A 13,650-nucleotide genomic window follows, 5' to 3' on the forward strand; every position below is an offset into this window, starting at 1 on the left:
CTCCAGGTACGTGCTTATCAGAGTAGCCTAAGCTGTGCAGTGTGCAAATCACTGATCTGGATCACGTGTCAAACTCAAGGCCCAAATTATTTTCGCATAAATTCCATCATATTATATACCGATACATCACATACTACATCTGGAGAGGGGAAGAAAAACATGCAGAATTTAAGCCAGGGTTTTGTTTTGTTTGTTTTTTTACCCGGCCCTAGACTTGGACCCAGTTTTTAATTTTGGCCCAATGCTTATTTGAGTTTGACACCCCTGATCTGGATGGTTTTTAAGACGTCTAAGGTGCAAATATCTGAAATTTGATGTGTTTCAAGAGCACATCACAATGGGAAATTAAACCAAGCAGTGGTATAACATAGGCCATTTAACTATAATACAAGTGTATGTTTAATCAATCTGTAAAATGTTAATGATTGCATGTTTAATCTTAAAAAAGCAATATAAAACAAAATCTAATTGAAAGTGGGTAGAATTTATGTTAATAGTTGATACTAATGGAATTCTTTGGTGTTCTGCAGACATTTTAAAGTCCAGGGGTGAAGCTCCAGCGCAACCTCAACTTAAGCATTTCCCCAAGACACTCCAGGGAGACCGAAACAGGAGCTTCAAGAGTGAGTGGTATTCAGTCCACCGCTGGTTAGAATACTCCATAAGTGCAGACTCTGCCTTCTGTTATGCTTGCAGGCATTTCAGTTTACCTGGCCAGGTAGAGTCAACATTTACTTCAGGTTCAGGTTTCAAAAACTGGAAGAAATCTACTTATACAAATGGAGGGTTTGCTGCACATAGCAGATCTGGGCATCATAACAATGCTATGCTAGCATGGAAAGATTATCAAATGGCAGAAACCAATCAGGAATCTCTAATGGCACAATTAAACAAAGAGTACCACAGAATTGTAGGATTGTTTAACCAGCCCCTTACACCCTTCCATGCTGACGACGTGCAGGCTTGCTCTTCCAAAACAAAACTCTCCAAAAGTTAACGTATCACTTTTAGCGACCTAGACGACATCTATGCACCAGACTAACACTTGGATGCTCATACAGCGTCTTCCTCCGTGTCCAGCCTATCCGTGCGTCGCCACGCAGCTCCAGCTAATAGCAAAAGTTAACAGTATTTCAATGCGATACTCGCGCTCACGCTAGCAAAGCAAACGAAACCACCTACGTCATCACGTTACTGGTATCCAAAGCGTCACCGCCTATGAGCACTTGATAAGGTTTTAACATGAATCCGTTCTGCACAGCAGTAGAGCTCATCCGCCACGAGCGCTCCGTCCACGCTGCTCGTGCTCTCCCTCTCTCGCGCCTTTGTGTCTTAAAGGTGCAGTCAACATTTGTACCCGCTACATTAGTATAGCAGATTTATTAAAATATTAGTTTTTTCTTTTCAATATGGAGAATATCATATGATACTGTAGTGGTTATGGGGATACATAACCACTTTCAATAAATAAATAAAAAATATCATTGGAGTGAACAGGCGCCATTTCTAGACCCGGTATCCAGTTCTACTCTATTACATCCATGCAGGGGACAGAGTTAAAAAGTCCATCACCAACACAAGTGTTGTTTATACACACATACTTGACAAAACAACAACAACAAAACACAAATGGGACTTTTCTAATTCAGCGTCTTTACTGGTGTGAGCACATGAAATTAAAGTACATTTAATAAGGAAGTACAGTCCACAGTACTGGAAACATGGCAGACGTGCTGCTGTTACTGGGACATATTAACACATGAGTGAAGCCACTAATACAAACCTACACACATGTTCACCTGCACAACATGTACATGGATGCACACAGGTGAGACACAACCACTTCTGTCTCTCTCTCTGTCACACAGACACACACACACGGAATAAAACATAGCTTTTATTTACAGGTGATCAGGAACAAAACACCACTTTATTTAACACCACACAGAAACCATCAATAAACAGGAAGCTGACTCGTATATTCTTAAAGTCGCACATATCATCAACATTTCTCTACAACACACAATCATAAGGTGAGTCCAGTAAATCCTACATGTGAAGCTAAAGGGGATTCCAGAGAGGAAGAGAGAGAAGGGGTAAACTAATAGCAGGGTGAAGTCTTGTAACACCTCATCTGATCCATCGAGGTTTGTGCTGTTCTGATGTGGATGTTATCATTCAGCGTCTATCTATTAAACATCAGCCACACACAATCTTCCATCTGGATGTTTACACACCATGTTTTTACCTCCCTGTCTGTCTGAAACACATTCTGCTGATCTGAGCAACAACAAACAAGCTGTGAGTGGCTAAACAACATCCATTTAACGTGTACTCCTTTCACACGTTGTGATTTTCACCCTGTTATCTGACAAGAATGAAAAGAAAACAGCATCCTGACTACACAATGTGCTGCAGGATGAAGAAGTTACAATATCCATCATCACTAGTTTGATTTCCTTCGCCTCGCTCTTCCATAACAACCAGCATCTTTACTAAGACTACAAAAAGCTTTAAAACTGCCTTTATTTATCAGTCTGTGTGTGTGGGGCTGAATTAACCTTCCTTCACTCCCACTTTGATCAAACCACATCCATCAGCTGCTGCTTTTTAGCGCCCGTTTGGTCCCCCTGGATAAGAACTGAGACTCTTTTGAAAACCACACAAAGAAATGAAAGTGGTGAAAGAAACCCGTTCACCAAACACGTCTTCCTCTGAGGACAGCTCTGCCCTTTCCACTCGTCAGCTATTTCCAATCATATATTTCAAACGCAGAACAAATCCTGACACGTAACCGAGATCTTCCCTACCAGACCTTCATCACCTCTGCAACCGCTCCTTTACCCCACAGTCCAAGTCCAGGATAGAGAGGCTGAGTGAAAGTGGTGTTGACTTTGTGGAGGAGGGTGGTTGTGTCAGAGACGCTGTAGAAAGACAAAACACCTGCCTCGTGGTCCAGGAACACTCCTACTCTGGAGGAGGAAGGACCTGAAAACTCTGTTACTACACTATTGTGTATGAACCTGTAACAACCCCCAGAGCAGTATAACCTCCAGGACTTGTCATTATCACCAAATCTTGAGCCACCTGATGATCTCTTGATGTCTTTGTATGACACTGCTATAACAACACCACCACTTAATGTCACCTCCCAATAACAGCGTCCAGATAAGCCCTCCTTGCACAGCACTTGGTCACAGTCAGTAAACCTGTCTGAATGAGGAGGATAATTCAAGTCTCGTGGTGTCAGCCTCACCTTCCTGTTGTCCTCTGACAGGGAGACACGTTGCTGGGCAGAGTTCACATCCAGCGTGAGAGGACGACAATCTGAAAGAACAGAAGTATTAATGTCAACCTGCTGTCATTTACTTAATAATTGTTGTATTTGTGTGTTGCAGTGTTTTGCTTACACAGTAAACAGTCTTCTCTGGTCTTTGGTTCTGGTGGCAGTAAGACATCTACAGCAGACGCTGCAACGAAAAGCACAACAAATACAACACGTTTATAAACTAGATGAGACTGCAAGTGTACAGGGAGGTTTTTCTGTGTGTTGGTGTGTGTTTTTCTCTATACTCCATATTCCTTTCAGCTACCTGCAGATGAAATCCTGGGCCATGTGTGTGTCATGATGTGGTCTAGTTTGTCTCTGAGGACAGACACAGCATCAGTCACATCTCTGAAGTAACGCAGAGGACGCACAACAATGCTCGGTGAGTCCAGAGAACCAGCCGGGAGGGAGAGAGACTTGAATTTCTGGAGTGAGAGAAAGAGAGACAGAGACAGAGAGACAGAGGAAGAGGAAGAGAGACAGAGAAAGAGAGACAGAGGAAGAGGAAGAGAGACAGAGACAGAGAGACAGAGGAAGAGGAAGAGAGACAGAGGAAGAGAGACAGAGGAGGAGAGACAGAGAAAGAGGAAGAGAGACAGAGGAAGAGAGACAGAGGAAGAGAGAAAGAGGAAGAGAGAAAGAGGAAGAGAGACAGAGGAGGAGAGACAGAGGAAGAGGAAGAGAGACAGAGAAAGAGGAAGAGAGACAGAGGAGGAGAGACAGAGGAAGAGAGACAGAGGAAGAGAGACAGAGGAAGAGAGACAGAGGAAGAGAGACAGAGAAAGAGGAAGAGAGACAGAGGAAGAGAGACAGAGGAGGAGAGACAGAGGAAGAGAGACAGAGGAGGAGAGACAGAGGAAGAGGAAGAGAGAAAGAGGAAGAGAGAAAGAGGAAGAGAGACAGAGGAAGAGAGACAGAGGAAGAGAGACAGAGAAAGAGGAAGAGAGACAGAGGAAGAGAGACAGAGGAGGAGAGACAGAGGAAGAGGAAGAGAGAAAGAGGAAGAGAGACAGAGGAAGAGAGACAGAGGAAGAGAGACAGAGGAAGAGGAAGAGAGACAGAGGAAGAGAGACAGAGGAAGAGAGAAAGAGGAAGAGAGAAAGGAAGAGAGACAGAGGAAGAGACAAAGGAAGAGAGACAGAGGAAGAGAGACAGAGGAAGAGACAGAGGAAGAGAGACAGAGGAAGAGACAAAGGAAGAGAGACAGAGAAAGAGGAAGAGAGACAGAGGAAGAGAGAAAGAGGAAGAGAGACAGAGGAAGAGAGAAAGAGGAAGAGAGACAGAGAAAGAGGAAGAGAGACAGAGAAAGAGGAAGAGAGACAGAGAAAGAGGATGTAGTTAGATTGTGTGTCTCCAACACAGGACGTCTCATCAAACACGTCTCTCACTAAACCCTCTCCATCTGGCTGTGTGGGTCAGTGAGCTGACTAGGACACCAAGTACAGATTGTGGCTCATCACCTTTACTACAAATCCTTCCCCATCTTTCCTGAAACTCTCCACAGAGCAACCAGAAACAGAAGAAGAGTTACGTTTGTACCAAGAATCACTATTATTTCATGAAAGATAAAAGTCCCACACAACCATCGGCGTCGCCAGGTCATCTTGCCGGGGCTTCAGCCCCAACGTTTTGAGCGTCGCCCCGAATATCATTTTAAATGTGAGCCTATGTGAAGCCCGACACCACACGTGACGTGTGGGAATGTCCCATAGTCTTCGTCACGTAACAGCCTGTCAGAATAAATGCTGGTCTCTAAACTAACTCTGTGTGTGTGTGTGTGTGTGTGTGTGTGTGTGTGTGTGTGTGTGTGTGAGGGAAAGATAATTTAATATTCCAGGAAACTAATGTTAACATAAATACATGTATCTTTCTTCTCTCGTCTGGTATTGTAGCATGTCCATCAATGTTTACCATAGCAGTTGTGAAGTATTCTGCTTCTACTCAATACTACTACTAATTACTAACAACTGCTAATATTTTAACACCACAAGTCATAATTAATCTGGGGAGTAAACAGCACCTGAAGGAAATGGATGTGGTCGTCAGTGTGTGACAGCTGCTCCAGCTCAGAATCGCTCCTCCTCCACTCTTCCATCTCCTCCTGCAGCTGCAGGAGAAGCTCTTCAGCCTGACTGACTGCAGTCTTCTCCTGGGCTCTGATGAGCTCCTCCACCTCGCTGCGCCTCCTCTCAATGGAGGCCACCAGCTCAGTGAAGATCCTCTCACTGTCCTCCACTGCGGTCTGTGCAGAGCTCTGTCAGTAGAAAGATACAAACACCTGCCTGGTAAAGAAGCTGCATTTCATTTAAGAAGAAGGACCAGATGGATCCTAAATGTACATGTGACTAATATGAACTTCTATTCCAGTCCTTTCTTCCACCTCTGATGCATTTTAAACTGTGTTAGTATCACACTTTATTTAAATAGATAGTTACAAATCCCTTAGCAAATAAACTCAACCGCTGAAAATAAGACAATAAAACGAAAAGGGTGAGATAGGGTGAAAGATAAAACATGTGGCAAAACACCTTGTGCAACTACTGGGCTGCGAACATTGTAAAACTTCCCCATTGGGCATTTACATATGAGAATCAACAGGGCACAGATTGGGTTCACATGGAGCTCTTATCCAATCCTTTAGCGGTATTCACCTCTCCACTACCACATAATCCTAACATACAAATAACAAACCCGGTGGTTAGAGCTTCACTTAGGATAGGGCTCCAGTTTAGGAGGCATCTTGGATTAAAGCCTGCCAGCGGTCTTTTGCCAGTAGCAAATAATCAGTTCTTCTCGTCATGTGTGTTAGATAAGGCATTTCAGCATTGGCACAGACATGGACTGGTGTTTTTCTGGGATGTATTTAAAGACGGAACATTCACCTCATTTGAAACACTTACCAAAGACCATAACATACCCACATCCCATTTTATTAGACACCTTCAAATCCGTAGTTTTGCCAAGAAAGTGTTCCCCTCATTTCCGTATCTGCCACCCAGGAGCCAATTGGATGTTATTCTAGAGATGGATCCCTTTGGGGGAAAACGGGTCTCTATAATTTACACACTGATCCAGGGATTGAAACAGATATCCTGGGACAAAACAAAGACTGCATGGGGGAGAGAGCTGGGTGTAGAGCTTTCTGAGGAGGCATGGCGGGACAGCTTCACTCGTATACATACGTCCTCCTTGTGTATACCACATGGCTTCATTCAGTTTAAGGTGCTTCACCGTCTTCACTACTCGGGGGACAAGCTTGCCAGAATCTTTCCCACCACACACCCTGGCTGTCCGAGGTGCAGCCATAGTCCAGCCTCGGTGGGACACATGTCCTGGGCATGGCCCTCCCTCAACAGTTATTGGGGACAGATATTCAATGTATTCTCACATATCTGTAAACACACCATAACCCCTGATTTTCACACAGCCATCTTTGGCATACCGCCCCCTAACTGTAAGGTGGCAACTTTGCCTCATTACTAGCACGCAGACTGATCCTATTTAACCGGAAGTGGAATAAAGCTCCATCGTCTTTAGTAGTGCATAGTCCTTTTGTTTCTTTTCTTTTCTTTTCTTTTTTTGAGCCTTGGGGGGAGGGGGGGTTCCTACATGTTTCTTTTTTGTTGTTGTTGTTGTTCGTGTGCCTTGTATACCTGTTCCAAAAAAAACTTGAAAATTGGAAAATAAAGTTAAAAATCAAACAAACAAAAAAACCACCTTGTGCAAACATTTAGTTCAAGGTGGGACTCTCCTCAGCCAACAGAATATATCTGATCCATCATCTCTGCCAACCCTCGCTAGGAGAGAGGCCAACATGCTCATTTGTCACTTTACCAGACAAACAACAGCACACACTTGAGTCCATTTTCTTCACCTTCAGATCCTCCACAGCCTGTCTCAGCTTCTTAATCTCCTTCTCTCTCTGCTGGGCTTTCTGGCGACGAACATCCAACCGTTTCTGGAAGAAAACATACCAAAACATTGCAGCTGGGCAAAGGGAGAATAAAGTGGGAGGCATTTCTGTGTCGGTCAGTAATTTTTAAGGTAACACAGGGAGCCTCGGCTTTTAGATGTGCTGAATATTCTGTGTTGAGAAACTGAAGGTTTTCCATATACAAACCAAACCTATTCTGCATGTAACCTCACAGGACTGCCTCTTGTTTGTTGGTGATCAACAAGTTGTGGTGGTCCTACCTGTATCTCAGCCCTTTCTGCTGCAGCCGACACTGTATCGTGGCCCTTATGTTCATGCATGGTGCACATATAGCAGATACACTGCTGGTCTGTACGACAGTACACCTCCATCAGCTTGTCATGACTGGAGCACATCTTCTCCTGCAGTCGGGCCGTGGCAGAGACCAGCTTGTGCTTCTTCAGCACAGGAACAGTGTAGTGAGGCTGGAGGTGAGTGGAGCAGTAGGAGGCCAGGCACGCTGAACAGGTCATAAGGGCTTTGTGAGGTCGAGTCCCTGTGCAGAAATCACAGGCCACATCTGTGGGGCCAGCATAGGACACATCTGCAGAGGGAGAGGCCTGCTGGTTCCCTGTTGTCTTCAGATTCTCCACAATCTGAAATATTAAAATCCTGTCTTAAAGGAATTATCTGCTGTGGTCATGATAAAATGTACTACTGCTACGATCACTACTTATGGTGATAATAATGATAAGAAAGAAAATCAACATCACTACAATGTTGATGTTGTTAAGTTAGAATGAAGTGAGGAACAAAACAGAGAAACATGTCAGTAATAAATAAGATATGGGAAAACAGTAATATAAGAATAGGAGTCAAATAGTGTGGAGAACATATATGAAAATAACAAAATGAAAGCCACTTTATTTGACATTGTATTCTTACAACGAATTGTATTCTCACAATGAATGTGTTGTCTGCATTTAACCCATCCTATTGTATAGGAGCAGTGGACGACTCCAGTTCTTCTTTCCATCGCCTTGCTCAGGGGCACAGACAGGACTACGAACCCTAACACGCATGTCTTTTTGATGGTGGGAGGAAACCGGAGCACCCAGAGGAAACCCACACAGACATGGGGAGAACATGCAAAGTCCACACAGAGAGGACCTGAGAAGGCCTGGGGTTCGAACCCGGGGCCTTCTTGTTGTGAGGCAACAGTGCTAACCACCGGGCCACCATATATTCAAAATATATGTAAAATGAGTTGAGATAGCAATGAAATCAACAGAATAGCCCAAGGATCTAGAACCTCATTTGGGATTGTCCTCCTGGGGTAACAGAACCGAAGGCTAGTCCAACACCTCAATAATAATATTACATTTCAATGGATTGAAGCTACAAACTACTAAAATGTGACCACGAGTATTTCTTTTGCCAGCAGCACAATAACTGCCACACCTGCCTCTTACAAATGACTTTTCTCTTCCTGTCAGTCTCACCTGAGCCAGCATGGTGTTCTTCACAAGGGCAGGCCTCGGGCTGAAGGTCTGTCTGCACTGAGGACAGCTGTACACTCCCTTCTCTTCATCCTTGTCCCAGCAGCTCTCTATACAGTCTCTACAGTAACTGTGTCCACACTGAAGAGTGACTGGCTGGTTGAGGAGGTCCAGACAGACTGAACAACACAACTGATCTCTGTCCAGCAACAACCCCTGCTGCTGCTGCTGCTGCTGCTCAGCCATTTTACTGACAGCCTCTCTCACACTGACGGAAAAGAGCAGACAACAGTTTCGTTTTCTCTGAAAACACCTGGGAGACTGAATGGGAGGGACTTCCTTGTTCTGTCCAGAGGGAGAAGCTTTACAGGAGCACAGGGGTGAGCAATGAGTTACAAAGTCCAACACCCACAAACATGTTGTTTATATACACACCGATAAAACACAACAGACAGGAAGTTACAGACAAGAAGTGTAATTAAGACATTAAAATGGTCTTAAGGAGTCCGTTATATTCACGTGCCCAACGTTTATCTGTCCCCGTGCAGATCTTTTATTGTTGCTCTATAAAGACGGTCACTTATCACTGATCAGCTTAATCAATAATGCTGCTCATGCCATGTGTCAGTACTGTCTAATGGGCTTAAGCAACGGTAGTAATGACACATTGTGTACTGTACGTAAACATTACAATATTTTGTTTATCACAAACATTGACTATATGACTATAACTACTTTAATTACATTATATATTATTAAATAATTATTTTATTGACGTCATTATATTACTGTTAAAATATTATATTTACTATAATATTTATTACTGTTTTCATATTATTTACTATTATTATTGTGATAAAGCAATAGCCTTCATTTAGCAATTAAAAGATAAATGTTGTGTAACTTACATTTCCTGGTTGTGATGTGTGAAACAATAGGACATCTTTTGTTGTTAGAGAATTACGTGTTGTATATATATTGTATTTAAATGAAAAAGGACACTTTTGTGTTGAGTCATATTAATCGAATTTTTTTTTACATTTTTATAAATATATTTCTAGTTTTTCCCCTTATCCCACCCGATTAACCCACTGGCATATGGCCGGAACACTTGTCGAATAACTCCCCTGGCTCACGTTTCCACAGGAAGGAGATAGTTGTAACACCAGCTTCCTTCAAACTCGTGTCGGCCGCTCTCGCCATTTTACACGCTGAAGCCTCGCATGGATTGCATCACCTTCAGGCCGCGAAGGAGGCGTAGGGAGAATGCTTTCGGTTGCTTGGCTACAGGCGCCCGGGTGGGCCAGAGGGGTCGCTGGAGAACGACGAGTTCCCGAACAGTACACCGATCTACACCCACTATCCCTCGGGTAAGGGTGGCCTAATGAAGGCCTGACCCCGTGGACGCTCTGGCCGTGACCGGTTACGGCGAGTCTGGGATACCAACCTCCCAGCCACGTGACGAGCGGACTACAAGAACAGTGGTTTATTCCGCTCCGCCACCAGAGCGGCCCATTAATCGAATCTTATTATAAGGAAATAAAAAACAGTGCAATAATAAAATCAGTGCAATCAGTGGGTATTCATTTAGATCAAATAAACATATTGTAACGTACATGAACCAGTAGACACGTTGGCCCTTGGCTAACGGGTTGAACCATTTAGTCGACTGGTTAACGTTGTCGCTTGCGGACTGGGAGATACGTGTTCGTGTCCCGGCTGTGGCGACGGTCTCCCAGACTGCCCCCCGTATTCGCTACAATATGTACATGTAAACAATAAATCAGTTATCTATTATCTATCTATCTAATCTACTTTTATTAGAGTAATATATACAAGAACACAATATAATGTGCACATAATCAGGGTGGAGCATCTTTCTTTTTGCCATACCTCTGGGCTTCAAGTGCAGCCCTCCACTCAGCCAGAGTCATGGTGGCTGTGGCCTGGCAGTACCAATTACCAAAGTCCTGCCTGTGGGTGTCAGGGTGCCGCTCCCTCTGCCACTGCTTGCAGGGGATGGTGTCGCTCTTCCTTGTGTAGTTCCTTTTCTTTCTTTCTTTTGTTGCCACTCTGCTCCTCCTCTTGTCTTTTCTTCTTGTGATAGTGCTGGGTGGTATAAGGCACATCTGCAGGTGGTCCTGCAGGTCTGGAAAGAACCACAGGAGCCAGAGATTGGGAGGCAGGCAGGAGAGGTTGGGACACAGGAAGGAGAGGTTAAGAGGCAGGCAGGAGAGGTTGGGAGGCAGGCAGGAGAGGTTGGGACACAGGAAGGAGAGGTTAGGAGGCAGGCAGGAGAGGTTGGGAGGCAGGCAGGAGATATTGGGAGGCAGGCAGGAGAGACAGGAGAAGTTGGGACAGACAGGAGAGGTTGGGAGGCAGAATAGCAAGGTTGGGAGGCAGGCAGGAGAAGTTGGGAGGCAGGCAGGAGAGATTGGGAGGCAGGTAGGAGAGGCAGGAGATGTTGGGACAGACAGGAGAGGTTGGGAGGCAGGCTAGCAAGGTTGGGGTGCAGGCTGGCGAGGTTGGGAGGCAGGCCGGAGAGGCAGGAGAGGTTGGGACAGACAGGGGAGGTTGGGAGGCAGGCTAGCAAGGTTGGGGTGCAGGCTGGAGAGGTTGAGGGGCTGGTTTTGGTTGCCTGGAGAGGCGGTGTGAGAGCTATAAGGACAGGCAAGCTAAGACCAGCAGATGGAGCCACTGGCAGGCTATGTCTCTGCTTCAGTTGGGATGTCCCTGCAGTGTTTGGGGGCAGAACAAAGACATGGGGATTTGCCACACTGCCACTAGGCACACAGGGTTGGCCTTTCCTCTTAACTGCAGTAGGCAGGCTCTCTGGGCCTCATGTTGGTGGTGTTTGGAGTAGAGGTGCCTTGCTCCAGCACACTCTTCTTCTGCGTTCTTTCACGTCTGCAGTAGCTAAAAATATTCCAAGCAGTATGTTTGTATACCATAGTGTAATATAACAGTACAATATATCTACAGACAGTAGCACAGACACTAGGTTATTACCTCAATAGGTTAAGTGTTTATTAACTCACCAACTAGCAATGGTTGCACTGTTCATCACCGGGAGCTGAATGGTGGTGTTCTCCATCACCGTGGCATTATTTAAAATTACTTGCCGGATGTGGAGGTATGCTCTGGTGATAAGGCTCCAAGGCTCGCGTCTGACTCCATCTATGTGCCTGGGTCCACTTTACTCCTCGCAGAGTTTGACAAAAAGTGCCTCACACACACGATTGCAACCAGGCCGCTGCACTGGGCTTCTCCCTCCCACAGACACCTGTTTAAATATGTGACCATAGTATAGCTGATCTGCTGTCAAAGATTACAAGTACATATGAACTGCCCTCACAATCCCCCCTTTTGGTTTGTTTGTTGATTTAATCAACAACAAATCGTCTAGATAAAGCACCAAAGACAACATGACAATGGATATACATATCTTGGGGAACATCTTACCTCACACAGAATGACTGTGAGGTCTGTCTGTCAGTTGTAAGCCAACTGAAATGCATCAGATTTACATCAACACACTCCATATGAACTCAGCCGTCAGACAGAAGTCACAACTATCCCATGTCCTCTCCAGCCAAACATCTCACCTCACGCTGGAGTAGAAATGAGTGAAAGACTCCAGAAGTTATCTACACTAATCTGAGCAACCAGGGCACAAGACAAAAAACAAAACAAAACAGTATTGACATAAACTTATGTGAATGCTCACAATTCATGTAAAACACAACATAGTCGCCAGTAGCACTACACAATGAATAAATGACAGAAGAATACATGGGAGATATATTCATAACACACATGTAGATTGGTTTAACATAAGCAAGGGAAAAGAAACCAATAACTCTAAATAAACTACTCTATCAAGTGAGGTGACTGCAGACGCTTGCTAAAAACCCTTATTACCATCCTCATCATCACAATTATATGGTGGGACCCAGGGATCAGGAGAATATTTAACTTGTACAGCATTAAGTACGGTTTTAATACAATATTTGTGGATCACCCAAATTATATAAGTAATGACAAAAACAATAATGGAAAACAGGATAATACCCAAAATCAGAGTACCCATAAATGTCGCCCCCACAGATACCAAGGGGCCAAACACCCTTTATCCCTTGATCAGCATCATGTTCAATTCTGATATTTCAGCATGGTTGCTAGTAATATATGCACAGCATACAGTGGAGATCATCATCGTCATCCTATTTCCAGTTGTTACGCGTCCAACATCATCTAAACGTCTCGTGGTCCCGTGATGGCAGCTGTGGAGACGTTCATGAGATGTTCTAGCACAGTAGAGAGGGACTTGATCTGGTCCAGAGCCGCATAGATACCATACGAGGAAACAGCTATAAGCCTGATCACCACAAACCAGATAGACCGCTTCAGGCAGTACGGGTTGCTTACTGAATATTATCTTTACTGTGTGGTGACCCACATCTATATAATGAGAGACATTCACCTAAGAGGACAGTGTACCTTCAAGGGAAGAGGCGAGGGGTCAGATAATGCACTTCCGCTTCCGGTTCTGAGTAGAGTGTCGTTGTCGAATGTATGACATGCTAAGTTGGAGCTAGTAAACTACCTCTACTCTCACGTCTCCTGTCTCGTTGTTTTCTAACTCCACAACTGTCCTATTACCACGTGTCCGCGGTAATTTCATAACTGGGGTCCTGTACACACAAAGAAACACCAGGCAGGGTACGCACACACACAGTAGGCCAAGTAAATGAACAGTTGCGAGCTAAAGACGTAGTAGAGGATAGAGGCCTAGAGCAACTCTACACAGTAAAACCTAAAATTACCAACTGTATTTGCAAATTCCATGGAGCTGAATACACGCCAGCTACAATACGATAGGTGTATTCTGGTTCAGTCATAGGCTTACA

The 13,650-nt window shown here is 44.5% G+C and overlaps 1 protein-coding gene across 1 annotated transcript; it reads right to left on the reverse strand.

Annotated features, from left to right (window-relative positions):
* Positions 1 to 1,633: 1,633 nt before the first annotated feature.
* LOC130122104 (E3 ubiquitin/ISG15 ligase TRIM25-like) lies at positions 1,634 to 9,120 on the reverse strand. Its single transcript, XM_056291142.1, has 7 exons — positions 8,744 to 9,120; positions 7,475 to 7,897; positions 7,203 to 7,286; positions 5,349 to 5,582; positions 3,594 to 3,753; positions 3,411 to 3,470; positions 1,634 to 3,327 (listed from the first exon to the last, which is right to left on the reverse strand). The coding sequence occupies exons 1-7, from the start codon at positions 8,984 to 8,986 to the stop codon at positions 2,807 to 2,809; spliced, it is 1,725 nt and encodes a 574-aa protein (XP_056147117.1). The 5' UTR covers positions 8,987 to 9,120; the 3' UTR covers positions 1,634 to 2,806.
* Between the last annotated feature and the right edge of the window lie 4,530 nt (positions 9,121 to 13,650).

The sequence above is a fragment of the Lampris incognitus genome, chromosome 12, assembly GCF_029633865.1.
Source record: "Lampris incognitus isolate fLamInc1 chromosome 12, fLamInc1.hap2, whole genome shotgun sequence".
Classification (NCBI taxonomy): domain Eukaryota; kingdom Metazoa; phylum Chordata; class Actinopteri; order Lampriformes; family Lampridae; genus Lampris; species Lampris incognitus.

Coding starts and splice junctions, on each gene's coding strand:
- LOC130122104 (XM_056291142.1), bottom strand. CDS start 8,986: ATGGCTGAGCAGCAGCAGCAGCAGCAGCAGGGGTTGTTGCTGGACAGA. Junction 7,898..8,743: donor AGAACACCATGCTGGCTCAG/GTGAGACTGACA, acceptor TTAATATTTCAG/ATTGTGGAGAATCTGAAGAC. Junction 3,754..5,348: donor ACCACATCCATTTCCTTCAG/GTGCTGTTTACT, acceptor CTCTCACTCCAG/AAATTCAAGTCTCTCTCCCT.